Source organism: Syngnathus acus, chromosome 9 (genome assembly GCF_901709675.1).
Source record: "Syngnathus acus chromosome 9, fSynAcu1.2, whole genome shotgun sequence".
Lineage (NCBI taxonomy): Eukaryota > Metazoa > Chordata > Actinopteri > Syngnathiformes > Syngnathidae > Syngnathus > Syngnathus acus.
This window is the reverse complement of record NC_051094.1, coordinates 15,821,458-15,843,379: the sequence shown is the minus strand read 5'-3', so window position 1 is coordinate 15,843,379 and position 21,922 is coordinate 15,821,458. Positions and strand designations below refer to the sequence as shown.

The following is a 21,922-nucleotide window of genomic DNA, read 5'->3' as shown; positions in this document are numbered from 1 at the left end:
TCTTTGTCTTGAGCAATAAAAGACAACTGGCAAAAAGTTCTTTCAAAATGTCACTTTCTTTGGCATATCTAGCCTCTACAAATATCGCAAGATTCTCAACCAACAGTACCGATCGAGCCCATATGCCTACCTAGTATGTAGGTCTGCTCCGTGTTGTCAGTGATGCTGAGCAGGTCGCCTCCGAGGCGGACACAGTCGTCTCGCGCCTCCTGCCAGGTCTTGGCATGGTTGCGGTTGACCAGGTAGCAGATGTCCTTCAATAGGTTCTCCACCCACGAGCCGCATTTTTCGATCCGGCCTGCAAGCAAGACTCGCGTCACTTGAGGGCCAACTGGCCAATGACCAGGATGGGATGCCCACCTGCTTGCGGCTCATCATGGCGAACCTCTCGGATTTTGGCTGCAAGAACGCAAGGGGGATCAAATATGAGAGAGCAGTGAGAGGTTAAAGGGCAAAGTGAGCTGTGGTGACTTTTGGACCTTTTTTGCAGACAGATGGCTGATCTTCAGTGCAGGGCCACTGATGAAATTGTCCAGAAGCTGACAGAGCAAAGCAGTCACCGCGTCCTGGAGACTGTTCTCCCCTCAGCGTGACGTAGTCCTGCGGATGACAGGATGGATACCACTTGAGTGTGTTGCAACTTATTTTCTTTCATATTTTTTTTCTTTTCTCAATACTGTACTACATTTTTAACATCAACAACAACTACAATGTTCCTATTTTGTTCTTAGACTGTCCATCTGTAAAATTCTGCACTTTTATATGACCAGACAAAAAAATCTGTATATAACTTATTTTATTCAAGCTTGTCAATTTTATTTGTCTTAAAACAACTGCAAGTTAATCTGTGTTCGTGGCCCAGCCCCTTTGAAACTTTACAAATATTTTTTTCTGCTCTTGCAACATTGTGACCAACCCAACTTTGGCTTTCTCATATCTCATTCTGGACACATTTTTAGACAGCTGTAGACGTTTTGCTTACTGCAGACGTTGTGTCGCTCCAGGAAAATTTCTTGTCTTTGTTCTTCTTGAGTCCCATGAAAGGCCAATATCCTTTATCATCTCGCACGTGAGCTTGAGGAAAGCAGAACAAGCGCTAGTTGCAAAGATGCTGAGAAGCATTGCGGGATGATCATGGAATTGTCGGTTTGTCTTGGCACTCACCAGCCAAGAATTTGATTTCGTCCTCTGAGTGGACGCTGGCCAAGTGACTTTTTTTTTCTGTGCAAAATATCTCAGCCGAGTGCCAATTCTTACGTATCCACTCAAAATGATAGCAGGAATCGTCGAACAGGAAGTCGCCGGGGTCGCAGGAGGAAGCTGAAGCCACAAACAAACTTGGATTGGAAAAGCACGGCGGGACGATGCAGGAGTAAAAACAAGAATGACAGCCACTCACTCTCCACTCGATCGTAACCAAAGTCTTTCAAGGAACACTGCCGGCCCTTTGGGCAGTCTGCAGAAAGACCACACAATTAAAATGTCCTTTTTGACATCACCATGACAACTCCTGAGCAGGCTTACCGTCCATCGGGCGCTCGCACATGAAGGCCAAGGAGGATCCGCACGAGGCTTGTCGCCACTTTCCTGGCTGACTCTCGGTCCACGAGCCTTGGTTGACGTACGCGCAGGACTCTACGTCGGAGCTGTCCGGAGAAGTCGTGAAAAGCATCTTACAAACAGGATGAATTGGAGGTTCTTTTCTTGCTCTCTTTTAACAAAAGCCTTTTTTTTTCTCCCCCCCTCGTCACATGTGCTCTTTCCCATTTTGGAAAGGGGGGCCAAAACCTTGCCTAACATTCAAGACATGACCTTCTTACCTTCTAACCTGACGCGAGTCCCAGTTGGAGTAGCTCGCCATCACGCGGACATCTGACCAAGTCATCTCCTTTTGCTCCTTATCATACCGACACCAAGCCTCGTCGCATTTCTGCGGAGACCAATCCCGCTTGTCAGTCGCGTGCGTACCAGTAGAGAATCAACTGCTTGCGCTTCCGTCTCACCAGATTGGAGAGTCCGATCCAGAAGGGGTTCTTGCCCATTTCCTTCTTCACAAAGGCTTCCTCGTCCGACGAGGCGATGGAGACCAAGTCGCCGCCCTCCCAGAAGCAGTTGTGCCGAGCCCCCAGCCAACCGTTGGGGGTCTCCATCTTCTTGTAGCAACTGGACTGGTGAAGACTCCACCCCTTCTCACATGCTGATTTAGGAATGGCTGAGGACACCATGGCAGAAATATAGAATTATCCGTACATAATGGCATGACTGTCTTGTCAGCATTTTGTGGAAACTAAACTCCAGTGAGTTTTTTACCAATTGTGTCAACTGCGGCACCGAGAATCAAAGGACTTTGGAAAAGGCCTTCCTTAATAATACTTCGTATCTGATGACGCAACTCGAAGAATAAGACCAATGTCAAATCATGCCTCTTCCTCTTCTCTTGCAGATGTAGCTGCTGCGCTTCTCCTCACAATCGGCTTTTGCCCAGCGGCCGTCGGCAGTGAGCAAGGAAAGGCAGTTTCCACCGGGGCCTTCTCCGGCGATGCCTGGAAGGAGACGACAAATGCTAAGCACTCGTCCGTATTGTCGCCAACAAACATTCCCCAAGTTATAGGCCGACCTGTGTTCAGGTTTGTGTAAGTGGACATCGATCCGTCAATCCACTCGATGCCGTTAGTGATATTGGCGTTGGCGCCCAACCACAGAGTGGGACTGCTCAGAGAACGGGCGTACAGACCTTTGGATCAAAGTTAAACAACAACCAAGAGTATGAACATCGTACAGGTGCGTGTGTAGCAGCAGCATTGTTCCTTCTTGAGTCCACGGGGCATAATCTGTGCGAGCCTCTATCGTGTCCTCCGGGCAGTTTACCTTGTATGAAGGTCTGTTCATCAGAGTGGGTGATGCTGAGCAGGTCGCCTCCGAGGCCGACGCAGTCATCTCGCGCCTCCTGCCAGGTCTTGGCACGGTTGCCGTTGATCAGGTAGCAGAAGTCGTCGGACGGGTTGTCCATCCACCAGCCGCACTTTTTGCTCCAGCCTGCAAGCGAGACCCGTGTCACTTGAGGGCAAAGTGGCGACCGACCGACCACGTGTCGGCTGCAGGGAGGGGCGCCCACCTGGTCCCCATGTTGATGACGGCAAAACAGGGAGAGCCCCTTGGACCTTGGCTGCAAGAACGCAAGGGGGATGAAATATGAGAACAATGCCAGGTTAAAGGGCAAAGTGAGCTGTGGTGACTTGCGGACCTTTTTTGCAGATAGATGGCAGCTTTTCAGCGCAGGACCACTCATCAAATTGTCCAGAAGCTGACAGAGCAAAGCACTCTTTGAGTCCTGTAGACTTTTTTCCCACCAACTTCGTGACGTAGTCCTGCGGACGATACGGCGGACGCCACTTGAGCCCGTTTTGTGTTGCGCTTGGTTGAATGAGTTTTTCCATCCGGTGTTGTAGCATTTCAACTTTCTTTCGGTGAAATCACAACTTTGAGCGTTTCGGTGAAAACTGCAAACCGGGACCAGTTTCGTCATGTCATCCTGTTTAATTCTCCGGAATTCCGTCAAATTCTGCACTTTATCCTACAAGACGGATTCCTTTTTTTTTTTTTTTTTAAATCTCATTCAAGTTTCCTTGTTCATTTTAATATCATTCTAAAGGAGAATCCTCCTTTTGCTCCTCAAACGTTCCAGCTTACAGACAGATAAAGCATTTATCTATTCAATTCCAATCTTTTGCCTTCAGGTAGAGGCAAATGCCAACTTTTTTAGAGTGCAGTGAATCTTTTACTTACTGAAGATTTTCCGTCAATCCACTCAAAGTTGTTTTTCTTCTTCTTCAGTCCCACAAAAGGCTGAGATCTTCCTGCATCTCGCATGTGAGCTTGAGGAAAGCAGATCAAGCGCTTCAGCACAAAAAGAGCAACCACTTGTCGGATGTTTCTTGGCAGTTGCTGACCTGCCAAGAAATTGCCTTCCTCCGCTGAGAGGACGCTGGCCAGGTGACCTTTGTGTCCTTTGCAAAACCTCTCGGCGGCCCTCTGCACCTTCCTCGCCTCCTCGAAACGATAGCAAGAATCGTCAAACAGGAATTCGCCAGGGTCGCAGGAGGAAGCTGAAGCCACAAACAAACTTGGATTCGAAAAGCACGGCGGGACGCTGCAAGAGTAAAAACAAGCGTGGCAGCCACTCACTCTCCACTCGAAGGTAACCAAAGTCTTTCAAGGAACACGGCCGGCCCTCCGGGCATTCTGCAGAAAGACCACACCACAATAGATATGTCCCTATCGACATGACAACTCCTGAGCAGGCTTACCGAGCAAGGAGCGCTCGCACATGAACGCCAACGAGGATCTGCACGAGCCGTGTCGCCACTTTCCTGGCTCAGTCCACGCGCCTTGGTTGACGTATGCGCAGGACTCTACGTCGGAGCTGTCGGGAGAAGTCGTGAAAAGCATCTGAGTATTTATTCTTGCTATCTGATGGAAAAACGGACTAAAGGTCTTTTTTCCCCCTCATCACGGTGCTCTTTCCCAATTTGGAAAGGGGCCCCAAAACCTCTCCCTACAGTGAAAGGACATCAAGACGTGACTTTTTTACCTTCCAACCTGACGCGAGTCCCAGTTGGAGTAGGTCGGCATCACGCGGACATTGGACCAAGTCATCTTCTTTTGCTCCTTGTCATACCGACACCAAGCCTCGTCGCAATTCTGCAGAGACCAATCCCGCTTGTCAATCGCGCGCGTACCAGTAGAGAATCAACTGCTTCCGTCTCACCAGATTGGAGAGTCCGATCCAGAAGGGGTCGATGCCCATTTTCTCCTTCACGAAGGCTTCCTCGTCCGACGAGGCGATGGAGACCAGGTCGCCGCCCTCCCAGACGCAGTCTTGCCGAGCCCCCAGCCAACCGTTGGGGGTCGCCATCTTCTTGTAGCAACTGAAGCCGAAAGGGAGCCAGCCGTCGGCCATATCACATGACTTCTGATCGACTGAGGAAACATTTGGGGAATTGTAGAATATTTTTATTTTTATTATATAATAATAATATCCATCCATCTTCTGTACCGCTTTGTCCCCACGGGAGTCACGGATGTGCTGGAGCCTGTCCCAGCGGTCATCGGGCATCGGCGGGGGACACCCTGAACCGGTTGCCAGCCAATCACAGAGACAAACAACCATCTGCACTCGCACTAGGGGCAATTTAGAGTTTTGGAAAATGGGAGAAAACCAAAGTGCCCGGAGGAAACCCACGCGGGCTCGGGGAGAACATGGAAACTCCACACAGGGACGATCAGATGTGGAATTGAACTGGCACCCTCCTAACTGTGAGGCGGACGTGCTAACCAGTGCGCCACAGAGCCGCCATTTTTTTTGTTAAATATCTATATATAGCACTTATTCAAAGCTCATCTGTTTGGGCCTCCGGACGTGGGTAGAAAATAGAATTGGGTCAGCTGGGTCCCATCCAAATTTAACCATCAAGCAGTCTTGTTTGTGACCATCTCGGGGAAAGAAATTATATATCGGCTGTCTGGGATCAAGTCAAGTCAAGTTTATTTGTATAGCCCTAAATCACAAGCAGTCTCAAAGGGCTTCACATAGACATAAATTGACAATTATTCTCAAAGCATCCCCTGATCTTAAGCTCCCAAAAGGGCAAGGAAAAACTCAAAAACCCCTGCCAGGGGAAAATGAGAAACCTTGAGAAGGGACCACAGATGGAAGGATCCCCCTTTCAGGATCACCAGGATCAGACTTTTAACAATGAGTGGTTTGGTTTGTGACCGTTTAGGGTAGAGACTCAATGTAAAAAAACACAAAGACACGCTGACCAGCGAATACAATTGATCGGTTTTTTTGCCACAGATTGTTGTGGAAAACAAGAAATTCAGATCAGCTGCAGTCTTCATTCCAGTTTTGCCGATTTCGTTAGCTCCATGACTTGACAATTGACACGCTCACAAAGAGAAGCACGCTGGTACATTTCATCGAGAGGACTTCAGAAGCCTTCTCAAATCTTAGCGTTCGACAACATCAGCGCGAATCGGCCAAGCGTCACGTTACCTCTTCCTCTTCTCTTGCAGATGTAGCTGCTGTTTCGTTGGCAATGGTGAAATTTCCAGCCACCGTTGTGGGTGACAAAGTAAAGGCAGCGTCCGCCAGTGGCGTCACCGGCATTTTCTGGAAGGAGGCGACAGATGCTAAGCACTAAGCAGACAAACATTTGCCGGATTATAGACCGACCTGCTGTCAGGTTTTTGTAAGTGAACGGGGATCCATCAGTGCTGCCTTCAGTGATATAGGCATTGGCGCCCAACCACAGAGTGGGACTGGTCACGAAAGCGCCGTACATACCTTTGGATCAAAGTTAAACAACGATCAAGAGTTTGAACATTGTACAGGTGCGTGTGTCGCGGCGTTGTTCCTTCTGGAGCCCATGCGGCATGAACCGTGCGAGCCTCCATCGTGTCCTTACCTCGTATGAAATTCTGTTCAGTGTCGTCCGCAATGCTGAGCAGGTCGCCTCCGTGGTCGACGCATTTGTCTCGCGCCTTCTGCCAGGTCACGGCATGGTTGCGGCTCATCAGGTAGCAGAAATCGTTGGATGGGTTGCCCATCCACCGGCCGCACTTTTTGCTCCAGCCTGCAAGCGAGACCCGTGTCACTTGAGGGCCAACTGGCGACAAGAGCGCGACCACGGCTGTGACGCCCACCTGGCCTGAATATTGACGACGAATGAGCAGTAACAACCTCTCGAACCTTGGCTGCAAGAGGGATCAAGTATGAGCGCGCGCGTGAAAGGGCAAAGGGAGCCGTCGTGACTTTCAGACCTTTTTGGCAGATGGCTAGAAATGGGTTATTGGTGCAGCTGTATGTATGAAGAACTGCATCACTGGAATCCACACCAACGCAGTTTAGACTGTCCAGTAATTGCAATCCTGGGGCGTCGGCCTGCACACATGACAGAGGTTTTGAGTGCATGACAGATTTTCTTTTTTTTTTTTTTTTGCTCTTGTCAATTACAATTCTAATTGCTATCGAACTTGTTCCTGCTGATTTTCTGGAAAACATTTCTTTGCAGCTCTTCTCGTAACATTGCGGCCATTCCGGATAAAGTTTGACTTTTTTGTTTTTGTTCATGAAAATGTTCATTTCCTGCTTAAATGACACTTTTATGTTTTGCATTTCAGTATGACATCTTCATTTTGGACAAATGACAACTTTTTAGGTTACTCTCAACATTTCACTTACGGTAGATGTTCCGTCAGTGAACTTAAAATTGTCCTTCCTATTCCTGAGTCCCACCCAAGAACAGTAATTGTCTCTTAAGTGACCTTGAGAAAAGCAGAACAAGCGCAAGTTACAAAGATGCTGGTGAGCATTGCGGGATGATCGAGGAATTGTCGGTTTGTCTTGGCGCTCACCTGACAAGAATTTGACTTTGTCCTCTGAGTGGACGCTGGGCAGATGACTGTTGCGTGTCTTGCAGAAGTCCTCAGCTTCCTTCCAATAGTGAGTATTCGTAGAGAAATGATAGCAAGAATCGTTGAACAGTAATTCGCCGGGGTCGCAGGAGGAGGCTGAAGCCACAAACAAACTTGGATTGGAAAAGCATGGCAGGATGGTTCAGGAGTAAAAACAAGGGTTGCAGCCACTCACTCTCCACTCGATCGTAACCAAAGTCTTTTAAGGAACACTGTCGGCCCTCCGGGCAGTCTGCAGAAAGACCACACAGTTGAAATGTTCCTTTTGACATAATATGACAATTCATGCGGGCTTACCGTCCGGCGAGCGCTCGCACATGTATGGCAACGAGGATCCGCACGAGCCGTGTCGCCACTTCCCTAGCTGAGACCCGGTCGTCTCGCCTTGGTTGACGAACGCGCAGGACTCGACTTCGGAGCTGTCGGGAAAAGTTGTGAAAAGCATCTCGGTATTTTTTCTCGCTTTCTGATGAAAAATTGACAAAAGCTTTTATTTCCCCTTCATCACGGTGCTCTTTTCCATTTTGGAAAAGCGACATTTTGACAGTAAAAGGGCGCAAAAACGTAACCTTCTTACTTTCCGTTTAGACCTTCAGTCCAGTTGGAGTAGGTCACCGTCACACGGACATCCATTTTGGAAAGGGGCCCCAATACCTTGCCTAACATTCAACACATGACCTTCTTACCTTTCAACCTGACGGTTGTCCCAGTTGGAGTAGCTCGCCGTCACGCGGACATCGGACCAAGTCAGCTCCTTTTGCTCCTTGTCATACTGACACCTAGCCTCGTTGCAATTCTGCAGAGACCAATCCCGCTTGTCAATCGCGTACCAGTAGAGAATCAACTGCTTGCGCTTCCGTCTCACCAGATTGGAGAGTCCGATCCAGAAGCGGTTCTTGCCCATTTCCTTCTTCACAAAGGCTTCCTCGTCCGACGAGGCGATGGAGACCAGGTCGCCGCCCTCCCAGATGCAGTCATGCCGAGCCCCCAGCCAACCGTTGGGGGTCTCCATCTTCTTGTAGCAACAGGAGCCGAAAGGGAGCCAGTCTTTCTCACACGCTAAGCCCGGATCAGCTGAGGACACATTTGAGACTTGTATGACGTACTGGCATAACTGTCTTGTCAGCAGCGTTATGGCATTTGTATCGCGTTTTGTTTCACCAAATGCAGAGGCGTAGCCAAGCCAGGGCGAGCCGGGGCGGCGCCCCGGTTAGGACTTCCTGCGCCCCGGTTGAAAAAAATCGAGCTTTTTCGATTCTTCATTTTCATGCCGTTTTTTTCTTTCGCTCTTGCGCGAATGTGCTTGCGCTATTCTATGTGCGCGATGTTATCCATTCACCGTTTGCCTCCCGGACCCGGATGTTGTTTTAGCGATCAGCGAACGGCGTGGGTGATGTTCGATTTTTTTTCCTGTGGGCGTGCGCCCCTACTGGAAAAATTCCTGGCTACGCCTCTGACCAAATGATTCCCGAGCGCGGCACCGCTGCTGCTCACTGCTCCCCTCTCCCCCAGGGGATGGATCAAAATCACATGGGGATGGGTTAAATGCAGAGGACAAATTTCACCACACCCAGATGTGTGTGTGACGATGATCATTGGGACTTTGGGGGGACTTTAAAAGACAGAAAGTTGCTTCAAATTGACCCAAGCGGTGAGTCAGTCCAATCGGCCACATAGACTCTGTCCGGAAGAAGGCCCAGCAGAGGCTGTACTTCCTGAGACAGCTCAAGAAGTTCAACCTGCCGCGAGAGCTTCTGAAGACCTTCTACACTCCCATCATCCAGTCTGTCCTCTGCACCTCCATTGTTAGGGTTTACAGATTATCTTGATCGTATGATTATGTTGGAATGTAACCTGTAATAAATAACCTAGCTAGATTAGTTTTATGCTTATGTTGGAATGTAACCTGTACTAAATAACCTAGCTTGTCCCATCCTACACAACGTCGTAAAACACCCCCTGCTATGCTTTGACTAGAGGTCAAGGGCTTTCTCTCCATCCAGTCCACTCTCACCCCCACCCTGTTTCTCTCAATAAAAATGCTCTTGCAAGAGGCCTGAGTCAGACCTAGAGATGCACCGATCCGATATCTGGATCGGATATCGGCCCCGATATCAACAAAATAGATGGATCGGGTATCGGAAAATGCAGCCGATCTGTGAGCCGATCCTTTCCTTAATCTATTGGGACGCGGGCTACGTCATACGTCAGCAGCACGTGTGCCGCGGGACGCAGGCTACGTCATACGTCAGCAGCACGTGTGGCGCATGCCACGAGAGTTTTCTAAACAAACGCAAACATGGAGCGAACGAAAGAGTCAGCTGTGTGGAGGTACTTTAAACTGAACACGCCAACTAGCTCGACGGCAGTTTGTAATGTCTGCAAAGCTAATGTTGCCAGGGGTGGTGGTAGTACTGCCAGTTATAGTACTACCAATTTAATTAAGCATCTCCAGAAACACCACGCAACGGAGCACCAGGAGTTCCAGCAGTTGAGCAGATCAAAGGGAGCGGGAGGTGGACCTACACAGCAGTTAACGTTAGCAGATGCACTGCAAAGACGGGAGAAATTCCCAGGCAATAGCGCAAAAGCTATGAGAATTACTGAGAAAGTGCTGGAATTCATGGTTTTGGATGGACAACCGATGAGTGTTGTTGAAAACGAGGGCTTCCGATGTTTACTTGAGCACCTGGAGCCACGGTACAATTTGCCATCGCGCAAGTGTTTTTCTGAATGTGTTTTTCTCAGAAATGTATGAGAAAGTGTGCGAACACTAGTCACAAGAATTAAGAGATGTAGATGCCATGAGCTTCACAACTATGTACAGACATGTTTACATTGCTTGATCATTGTATTTGACCAAGTCACTTGTTTATTCTCTTGTCCCGATGCTATATTATATTTTTAATTCCACTCTGCACTTTCAGTATTTAGAAATAATTTTGAATGGTTTTTTTTGTGTTCGACTAAGCAGAGCTTGTTTTCAGGGAGCACTTCTCATTGCTGCTTAAATGAGCATTTAGAGCAAAGAACTGTGTAGTCATGCCTGATGCCATTGCCTTTAGTCTTTTCTGTTCCACATGTAGAGGTATGTAGCTTGTTAAGTCAACCATAATATCGGATCGGTATCGGGTATCGACCGATACGTAAAGACACGGCATCGGTATCGGTATCGAAACTGAAAAAGTCGGATCGGTGCATCTCTAGTCAGACCTCATTCGATCATCGCTGTACGCACAGCGACGAATGACTCTCCATTTGCAAACGCTTAATTAAAAAGGGCATACTGTCTCCCGTGTGGTTCTTGCAAAAATAAGTTAGAGGGAGCACCACTCTAACATCCATCACTGTCTGGTTTGGATCGGCCTCCAAACAAGACAAGCACAGACTGCAACGGACAATAAGGACTGCAGAAAAGATAATTGGAATCAACCTCCCATCTATCCAAGACTTGTACCTGTCCAGGACGAGGAAACGTGCAAGGATCTCTACAGACCCTTCTCACCCAGGTTGCAGTCTGTTTGAACTACTCTCCTCCGGACGGCGTTATAGAGCTCTGTACGCTAAAACCAGCAGACACAGAGACAGCTTCTTCCCCCAGGCTGTTGCTCTGATGAACTCACACCACTCTTAGAGTCTCAGAGTCATTACTGTGCAATAACATCCTGCTCTCCACACCTTTTTTGAATTGTCTACTCCGTTTGTACTGTGTCCTCTTTGCATCCATTGCAGCCTGGTCATCCTGGAAGAGGGACCCTCCCATCTGTGGTCTCTTCTCAAGGTTTCTCATTTCCCCTAGCTGGAGTTTTGAGTTTTTCCTTGCCCTCTTGGGAGTTTAAGACCAGGGGATGTTTGAGAATATTTGCCATTTTTCACATGTCCTGAGTGTTGTTAGTCACCTAAATGTTGAACAGAGGCTGTGATTTACCGAAGTCAAATTCCTTCTTTGGCACGCTCAAACATGGCGAATAAAAACTCTTGAATCTTGAATCTTTAAAACGAATTTAGGTTTTTTTTTTAACCAGCATTCATTCCAGTGCATGTTTCTCCATTTGCACTTACGATGACATCCTGTGTTATTTTTTCAGATTTTTATTAAAGTCCTAAATGACATTCAAAAGCAAACAACACACTTAACACACCTCACTGCCAGTGACTATTGGACGAAAATGAAAATGGATCAGCTGTCAAAAGGATAACGTTAAAACACAGAAAAGAAGCTTGAGATTAAGTCCTTTGTGGTGGAGTTTTGCTTGCATCGACAATGTGGCAGGCAGCTTGCGACGATGAGCTCACCACTCACAATGGCACTAAATTGTACACTTAGCTAACAAAACACATTAGCAACTTAGCCAACAAAACACATTAGCAAATACGCCCTCGTGCGGAGGATTTCTGTACTGCTCGCTGAGAACCTGATGTGGCTCCTTTGTTAGCGTAATTGAGAAAACACAGCAATGAAATGGGAGAACGTGATATCAAGTTGTTCTTGAAAAGATCCCCTTGTGGAGTAACCAAACTTGGTTTTCCTGCAAGTCACTTTTTTTATTCCTTCACCTCAGGGGTCGGCAACCCAAAATGTTCAAAGAGCCACATCCCCCCCCCCCCCCCCCCCCCCCCAAAAAAACTAACATACCTATCCGGAATCGCAAAAATCTAAAAGCCTTTTATAAGGCAACATGACTGTCAATAAATAAGCTGTATGCCTACCATTAAAATAATTAAGTATACTACAAATACAAAATGAACATCATGTCTATTTTCCCTGCAGCGCATCCTGGAGATAATTAGGCACCAGGGAACTACTGATGTACGATAGAGTTCACGTACCTGCATTGGAGAGCTGTCTGTTCGATATCTGGCACGTCACACGACTCATCACAGGCAAGTGAGAAAGCTGGAGCTGAATTGATGTCCTTGATTTGCCGATCTGATATTGTTTGCCATTTTAATTACCCTTTCCTTTACTGTCCGAAAATAGGCACTCTTGATATTTTAATGAATGAATCCTTCATGTACTCGCCATCGGTTTTCCGCGCTTTATTATCTCCTGAGCTGCAACAAAACTTGCAGCAGTAGTAGAGTTTGGAGATGCAATCCACTTCTTGAAACTGGTTTTTCGGTCCTCAAATCTCTCCACCATCACTGCAATTGCACCTTTCCTCACAGTTCCAACTGGGTGATCGGCAGCAAATTTAGCATGCTTTAGCTGAAATTGTCGCTCCAAATTCCTCTTCTTGTTATTTGACAACGTCTCATTGCATATCAAACACGCAGGCAAATGCTTCAGCATTGGCAATGAAAGCAAATAATTCAGTCCGTTCTTTCTTAAAGCCTGTGTTCTCATCAGCAATTTTTCTTTTTTTTTGCCTTTTGAATCCATGGCCCGTCACTCACATACCTGTTTGTTTACAACTCGCCTGTGTGTCGCTTGCTATGATGCATTTTTGCGCCATTCTGAAATTCGGTATTTTTAATATATTTACAACTACATACATTTTTACAGCATGAGATTGTGTCATGATTACCATTTAAAAAACATATTTAAAATAACCAACAAAAAAAACATGTTTTTCCATTTTCACGCATTTTTGCAAAAGCTCCAGGGAGCCGCTAAAAGATGCTAAAGAGCCGCATGTGGCTCTGGAGCCGCGGGTTGCCGATCCCCGGTTTACTTTCACAAGATACTGTGGTATTGTGGCCATGGCTCAGGCAGTAGAGCGGGTCGAGCTATGCTTCCTCCGACTCTTTATCGAGCAATCTTTGTTTTTCTTTTTTTTGTTTGTTTGTTTCATGGACTTAAATTTGGCACTTTAAAGTGTCATTTGTTTTCTTTTCTCTTTTTATGTTTTAAATATGTTCGAAATAAAGATATATCATCATCATTAGTCTCACAGTCACGTGTCGTTGTGTGCTTGGGCAAGACACTTCACACACATTGCCTCCAGGTCACCATTGTAAATGAGAAAGTGTTCTCAATGGACTTAACTGGTAAAACATTGAATGGATAAAAATAAAAAAATAAATACAACAAATGTTGTTTACTTGTATGTATATTGTGTACTATGTCTTGTCACCGTGGGATAGTGGGAACGTAATTTCGATTTCTTTGTGTGTCTTGGCATGTGAAGAAATTGACAATAAAGTAGACTTTGACTTTGACTTTGAAAAGCGGCGCCCAATGAAAGAACGAGCGTCACGAGCGCCTTCGGGTGCATTCTCATCGTCTGGGAGTCCAAGGGGGGCCAAACACCCCGCGGACAGGCGAGCGGGTGTTTTCCACTTTCCCTCGCACAGTTTACAAACAGCAGGCGCGCACGCGTCCAGCCCGCGTACGCTGTACGTGCGCACACCGCCGGCTTTCTGAGGGGACGTGACGTCATTTGGCCCGTTTGACTACAACCGCTGAGCAACGAAAAACTTCATTTATTTCTGTCGGGATTTTATTTGGGAAGGGCAAACAAAGCAGGATAAAGACGGGGGGGTCACCTTTTGGGCTTCGATCCGGGTCCAAACCTGCGAGTTAGATCGAAGCCAAAGTGGTGACGTAGTTTTTACTTTTAGTTTGTCATAATGGATTCGCCGGTGACGTCGTTTGCTCGTTAAACAAGAAATAAGATCAAAATCATCCAGAAGACCTTTAAGTTAGTCATTGGTCACTTAATTTTTATTCGATTATAGTTTATTCATCATTCCTGAATACAAAGGATCTAAAGCAGGGGTCTCAAACTCCAGTCCTCGGGGGCCGCATTCCTACATGTTTTCCAAGTTTCCCTCGTTAAACACACCTGATTCAAATGATCAGTTCATCCTCACGTTCTGCAGGAGCCTGATAACTGAATCAGGTGTGTTTAACGAGGGAAACTTGGAAAACATGTAGGAATGCAGCCCCCGAGGACTGGAGTATGAGACCCCATGGAAGTGCCGTCGGGCAAAAAGATGATTTACAACAGCTTCAAAGTCTCAAAATACGGAAGAGGACTAGGGCCAGTGAAGAGGACTTTAAAGTCTAAATGTTTACTCTAAAGTGAAAATTCTGACTATAAAGTCTAAATGCTGACATTAAAGTGAAAATTCTGACTTTAAAGTGAGAATACCCACTTTCTGACTTTAAAGTCAAAAGCCAAAGAATTCTCACTTTAAAGTCAGAATCCTGTCACCCCTTTTTTTTTTTCTTCACCGGCCCTAATCCTCATCCGTACCAATCCAACTCCGAGATCGCAAATTACTCACTTGACGAAGTCCACGCGGCGCTCAATGCAAGAATACGCACGAGGCGCGCGGCCAGTGGGTTTCTCATCGCTCACGGGAGAGGAGATTCCACGCAAATAGTTTGCAGTCAACAATTCGACTCCAAAGCAAATGATGGACGGACTATACTAGTCACAAAAGGCTTGCGTGTTCTGATACCACGTGACGTCACAAAAGCTCCCAACACGTTTGCACGCCTTTGAACTGGCGAGAGTGGACGTGTCATCTTAGACGCCTTTCACTCGCAATAAAAACGACCGCAAATAAATAATGGGGGGGAAAAAGAGGGGGGAGCGGGGACACAATTTTTGTCACTTACGGCTGCTAACATACCTCCGAGTTGGGTTTGGATCGGAGCCAAAATAACGCCAGGTTTTGTGTAAATGCATATGGCAGCGGCACATTAGAAATGACTGTGTAAGGCAGATTTGGGCAAACTAGGGCCCGCGGGCCACATCCGGCCCACGGGGCCGTTTATTCCGGCCCGCCAAACCTAATAAATTGTATTGTTAATTTTTTTGGGGGTCATTTTCCCTGCAATTACTATGTTTCCCCAGTAGATGGGGAAGCGCCCGCCCGCGCATTTACTCCCGGGAGCCGTGTCAGAAAGCTCGGTGCACACTCACAAGTGCGTGTGCGTACTCAGTAGTACGTAGTAATTTCATCTATCAGTGCCGAATTTCGAGTGTAGGCTGTGACGTCAATATTCTCGTAATTCGCGCGCTGAGTTTTCAGATACAGTTTTACGCTAATGCCACCCACAAACCTTCCCCTGGAATCCTTCCATTAAAATGAGTGGCCCGAAGAAAAGAAAGGTGGACACTGAGTGCCGAATGTTGAAAAAGAGTGGACAATTTGGCTCGACCTACGTGTGTGAGAAGACGTTCAGCCACATGAACGTCAACAAAGCCCGTCACAGATCTAGGTTAACGGACCGACAACTCAGCTCTATCCTAAGAATTACCACAACAAATTTTACTCCAGACTATGATGCACTAGCTGCTAGTCAAACGCGCATGCGCATGAGGTGAAATCCCGCAAAGGAGGAGGGCAAACCCATTCGGGGGGGGAGGGGGATGTGGCTCTTTGCGGTACACAGTAAAAAAATGTGGCTCTTAGTCTCTGACTGGTTGGCCACCCCTGCCATAGGGAGTTCAACACTGTGGTGTCCCGCTGTTGCCAATAGCAGCTGTAGCGCCATCCTCGGACATGAAGTGTCTTTTATGTAATGAATAAAGGAAGACTACAGATGCGTATTTTAATCTCACAATACTTACTCAATTGATTTAGTAAGCTATTCATATGGATCTTGTGGTAGCTGCAACAAATCCAGATGTCTGCAGAAACTGAGGAGGAACCACATACATGCAACAACAAATGAGCAAAGCACATTCACAGGACTCCACAAAACATGCAGAAAAGCAAGCAACACTGTACACAACGCATAAAAATTGACTGGCATAATGAGTTGGGCTGATTTGCTCTAATACTTCCCGGAAGACTGAATATACCAGGAAACAAAAATCCTCTTCTGTTGAATATACTGTATGTCGAGCAATGGATGTCAAATTTGTGGTTGGTTTGTTAAATTATATTGTGTAGTTTGTTATTGGTTTTTTTGGCGGGGGGGGGGGGGCTTTCTTAATGTTTCCAGTCAACTTCAGAGATCAGCACTCCCTTTTTAAAGAAATTCCATCAAAGTCCTTGAGCCCCATTATGTGCATAATTGTTTATAATAGTTAGTGGAGAGTTTCTATTAGATGAGAAGTTAAACCTCCAACCCACAAATGTGACAAAAGCCTTTAGAGTTGCATAAGTGGGACTCCAAACATTTCATCTTCTTGTTAGCGATCATCTTGTTGCATCTTGGGGTTGCAGCTGGGGGCGACGGCATACTTCCACAACATAGTGTCAGTTGTTGTGTGTAGGAAAAACTTTCTTGGCTCCATATTTGTAATATTTGTAAAGCTCTTGTTTCATATTTATTCATGTGCAATACCCATATTCCTATGCCTATCCTAATTCCTTTACTGTATACTGTATGCATTTACGAACAGAGTAACAGAAGTCAATTAGTGAGAAAGCGGTGAACACGTGAAAATATATAATTTATTAACCTGAATTATTCTCTGTTGTAAGAGGCAGGTTGAGTTTATGTGGTGGGTTTCTGCATCATATATCCTCTCTGTCACAACAAGAAGTGTGGCTAGATTGCGCTCTCTCTCTCTCTCTCTCACACTCACACTCACACACACACACACACTCTCTCACACACACACACACACACACACACACACACACACACACACACACACACACACACACACACACACACACACACACACACACACACACACACACACACACACACACACACACATTGGATTTATTAATGCCTCCAAACATATATTTTGTGATGGCTAGCTGAACTGGTTTGTATACTCTCCATGGAGCTACATGTGTTGATGAGATGTGTCCAGACACAAAACAGCACAGAGTGGGGGAGGCATGTGTGTGGACGTGCATGTCTACGTGCGTGTCTACGCGTGTGTGTGAATGTGTGTTTGAATGGAACAATGAGGAGCTTTGGCCCAAAGCATTACCTCCTACTCAGACTGTGTGATAAATGAATAGACTCTAACACAAAGCACATACAAAACCGGCAAATGAACAGGCAAATGGCAAACAGTTTTACAAAACTGTTACACGTTGCGTGTTTTGGACTGGCATTAAGTAGATTGCACGCATATAGTAGTTAAAGAGTGAACACATCCGGGGACACTGATTGACCTCAAATTAAAGATGTTCAAATTAAAATGAAAAAAATTAAAACAAAAACTTAACTCGTCAGTTCTAGAGTAAGCGCATCTGACAATTAGGTCACAAAAATTACACAAGAGTTTAGACTTGCTAAAAACATGTCAAAATGGTGCCGCAGGTGGTGTCAAAGTCAAGGCCCGGGGACCAGATACGGCTCGCCACATCATCTTAGGTCACAGGTGTCAAACTCAAGGCCCGGGGGCCAGATACGGCCCGCCACATCATTTTATGTGGCCCGCGAAGACAAATTGTGCATCAAATTCATGTGTCATTACTAGAATTGTAAATTGTCTTCACTTTTAATATCTTTTTTTTTTAAATATTTGACCAGTTTTTACTCGTCTGATTTGAAAACAAGTGATTTGTCAGTTTGTTTTGTAGCTTTTACTGTATATAATATGAGGTGCTCATACATTTATTTGAGTTGACAGTCATAATGGCCCTCCGAAAGAAGCTATGACTACAATGCGGCCCGCGAAAAAAATGAGTTTGACACCCCTGCCTTAGGTGGACAAATTGTACATCGAATTCATGTCAATTCCAAACTTTCAAATTGTTTTCGCGAAAAACAGAGATATTGTTAGCAATTTTTATTGCCATTCATTTTTTCAAAATAATTTTTATTTTTAAATACTTGATTTAATTTGATTTAAATATTTCATTTTTAAATATTTGAACAGTTTTTATTAGTCTCTGTTTTGAAAACTAGTTATTCATGAGTTTGTTGTGTAGTCTATACTATATATAGTATATACAATATGAGACATTATGATTTATGAGATTCATACATTTGGGTTGACAATTTTAATGAAGCAAAATATGACTATGATGCGGCCTTGCTAGTCTGCATTTATTCGGGGATTCCTTATCTTGTACACTATTTTGAAGACTCCACACTGACAAACTGTGACTGGTTCTCCATCAGGAGTTAGACTGGGAAATTTGAGGGGGGAATGTCTATTTTTGTATTCATTCTTTATTAATTACAAAGCAATCTATAGCTGAGCTAGAATGCGAGCAAAATAAAATCTAACTAAAGTGTGTTCTGAAATTCACTCTGACGCCATGTATACTCTAAGAGTGGGTGTGATCAGAGCCGTAGTGTTACGTGAGGAGCAGGATTTGTACTCCGAAACAAACATGACACAAAGTTGAAAAGTAACAGTCTTTATCTTAAGTCTTTATACACAAAAATAAAAAGTATCCACAGAGAGCAGGGCTAGACGCAGAAGACATGAAGAAAACTAGACATTCTACCCGAAAGAAAGACAACTTGTCACCGAGTAATCCGTGTTTATATATTGTGAGACATCCGGCCTATATCAAGGAATGGCCAGTCACGACAGAACTCCGCCCTGACCAAAATGTGTCAAAATCAGAATTTTAAGGGAACAAGACAATCTGTGCCAAAAATACCAACCAATCATGATATGAAATGTGCCAATGCTTCGGAGGGGTGTCTCAAACAACAGTGAACAAGATCTAGTCTATGCTCTGGAGTGGTCGCCAGCCAAGTATAGGATGACTAATTGCACTCAAGAGATTGATAAGGCAGTTCAATTACTCCATTCCTACATAAAGCAACTTGATACATAAGGTACTTTTGGTACATATCAGTCAGCAGCAAGAAAAAAAAGAGGCAGATTTTAAAGGCATCAGTGCTTTCTTCTTGCTCTCAAGTTTTAAGGTCATGACAGCTGCCATTGACACACTCATCTTCTGTTTCATACTGCCACCTAAAGGCCACAGAGTGAAACAACAGCAATACAGTAATATCAAAACAGGCACAGCTACCGAGCAAGCAGCAGGTTTTTCTTGGTTCATGTTTAATGCCTGACCGAGTAGTGCAATATTCATATACGTATGCGTGTGTGTGTATATCATTTTGATTCAAATTGACAATAAAGCGGACTTTGATAAAGCAGACTTTGACATATACACACATATACATATATATATAGATCACACACACACACGCACACACTTTTCCTTGAATCAAACCAAATCAGTAAAAGAAGCCATGACTTTCATTTCCCAAACTATTGCAGCACCTGAAGTAAAATAAATACAGAACATAGTGAGCTCATATACATATTAAAAATGTCACCATATGATTCTTTTGAGACAAAACATTCTTTTATCAGCAGGATATTGTTTGGTTTGAAGTTGTTCTTTCTTGCACACCAGAAATGACATATACGTCTTCTGTATTTTGACAGAAGCAATAAAATGAGGTTATATTTACTATCTCTGCATCCACTTAAACCCTTGGTTGTTCCAAATGCTGACAGATATCCAGCTCAGAAGCAGTCATTGGTCAAAACCAGCAGCTTTTATAGCCTTTTGAGAAATCTTTCCAAAGTTGTCGCAATTGGGGAGGCCGAAAGCCGTTGATGATAACACGTCTGGCAAAAGTGCACCTGTCATAGTCCAAAATGATCGGTTTCAAAGAGGTTTGATGATTGCAGCCATTTTATTGCGTAGACAGGCCTTACACCAAGCACGCGCAGACACCATCCTATGTAGACGTCCTCTATAGGGATCCATCGGACAAACTTGGAAGCCCATGAGACCTTGGCGGCCACGTCTATTGAAAAGACATAGCCAGCACCTGACAAATATGTAGGAAAGCGGTCTTCAGGGTACAGCTGCTCTGACAGGTGCCACTTGTTGTTGCGGTTTCTCGATGGCTTGCCATCGGCTACTACAGATCCTGTAATGTAATTGTTCCTGGGAGAGTACCTCAGTATTCTGATGAGGTAGAATACATTCACAAATATGTCGGCATCCACCTTCATGGCATAGGTGGCGTTGGGGCAGTAGTTTGTTAGCCAGTTCATTATCATCATGCTTTTGATTGTGAGATTCTGGTAACTGTCCACGAAGGTCATCTGGATGACATCTGAATATTTCTTGCTCTCCACCTCCAGCATGTCCTGTATTCTTCTCACCTGCCCCGCTTTAGGCACGCCAATGTAAAACAGTGTTATGGTGTCCTGACCTGCAGCACCCCACGTTTCTCTTATGGCATCCCTTGCCGACAAATCCAGAGGTGCCACTGGGACCATCAACACCAGGAAGGGACTTCTTTTCTTACAAACGTCAGGCTGATTGAGAAGATAGGAGTACGTTTCGGGGCGCAGCAGCTTGTACTCTTCCACAGGAAGGGGCCATGGCTCTGTAACTTGCCTAAAATATCCCTCTCGTCCAAGTAACAGAACAATCGCGAGTAAAATGGTGAGACGAAAAAGCATCACGAACCTTCGGAAGACACACACCTTCATAGCCGCCAAGACCACTGTTCGTACGCACAACTATTAAAGTAACCTCAGAGCAAAAACTAACCTAGATTTGTAAACCCGGAAGAGTGACGACGTCAGCGACTCCACAGGTCTCGACCGGAAGTCTAGATAGCTCACGGGAGAGTCGGCAATGTCGCTCGCTCCTGGTCATTTTTGGACAGTGCTTCGGTTCGGTGTGCTGTTGTCGGCGGTAAGAATTCACTCACTTAAATACTCCTAACTCGCTAAATTCCTGACTGGTTTACAAAATGATTTATTTATTACAAAACATATTTCATGGCATGTTTTTGAAGGTTGACTGTTTCAATAACTTTTTTTTTTTTTTTTTAATAAACGCAAGTTACTTGCTTGTGTCATTGCTTCCTCACACTTGCTCACAATTGAATATTTTCTATTATCATTTGTTTTTTATGAAACTTTTTTTGACCTACCTAATCGTTTCAATCAATTGAAAATTTCTGTCAAAACACACAAAACGTGATTTTGCTTGATAAACCAGCCAATGAAGAACACCGATGTGATGCAAATAATTTCTCGATGGTCATTAATTTTAAGTTACTATGTCTACCGTAAATTTGAGGATTGGCATTGAAATGCACACTACTAAAGAATCTATCCTGTGATGTCTGCTGGGCCAGCTTTGTGATTGATGCTTCATGTGCCAGAAAAAAACAGAGCAACCACCCACTGAAAACCACCCTAAAAAATAATTTATGTATTCATTATTTTTCTCCATTCATATTTTGTTCCATGTTCCTTCGAACCAGTGGTTTTTAAACCTTGGTCTCAGAAAGTTCTCTTTTAATTGATTGTTTCATTTTATTATTTGTTTTGGCTATTATTTGAATAATGTAAATATTGAAAATATAATTTCTGTGTGTGCGTGTGTGTGACCATCTCAGTGGCCTAGTGGTAGAGTGTCCGCCCTGAGACTGGAAGGTTGTGGGTTCAAACCCCGGCCGGGTCCATACCAAAGACTATAAAAATGGGACCATTGCCTCCCTGCTTGGCACTCAGCATTAAGGGTTGGAATTGGGGGTTAGATCACCAACTGATTCCCGACGCGGCACGCG

The 21,922-nt window shown here is 45.2% G+C and overlaps 1 protein-coding gene and 1 pseudogene across 1 annotated transcript; both read right to left on the bottom strand.

The window, feature by feature from the left end:
- Positions 1–95: 95 nt before the first annotated feature.
- Positions 96–14,864, bottom strand: LOC119127469 (macrophage mannose receptor 1-like). The gene is made up of 30 exons (XM_037259410.1): positions 14,710–14,864; positions 8,342–8,550; positions 8,163–8,272; positions 7,774–7,895; positions 7,652–7,708; positions 7,244–7,572; positions 6,706–6,943; positions 6,468–6,635; positions 6,236–6,346; positions 6,056–6,172; positions 4,769–4,980; positions 4,592–4,701; positions 4,308–4,423; positions 4,186–4,242; positions 3,951–4,106; positions 3,787–3,875; positions 3,245–3,368; positions 3,116–3,166; positions 2,869–3,036; positions 2,618–2,734; positions 2,424–2,543; positions 2,004–2,212; positions 1,821–1,930; positions 1,525–1,646; positions 1,400–1,456; positions 1,165–1,320; positions 983–1,074; positions 480–600; positions 361–399; positions 96–298 (listed from the first exon to the last, which is right to left on the bottom strand). The coding sequence occupies exons 1-30, from the start codon at positions 14,774–14,776 to the stop codon at positions 96–98; spliced, it is 3,957 nt and encodes a 1,318-aa protein (XP_037115305.1). The 5' UTR covers positions 14,777–14,864.
- A 4,622-nt stretch (positions 14,865–19,486) lies between these two features.
- Positions 19,487–20,896, bottom strand: LOC119127659 (annotated as a pseudogene).
- Between the last annotated feature and the right edge of the window lie 1,026 nt (positions 20,897–21,922).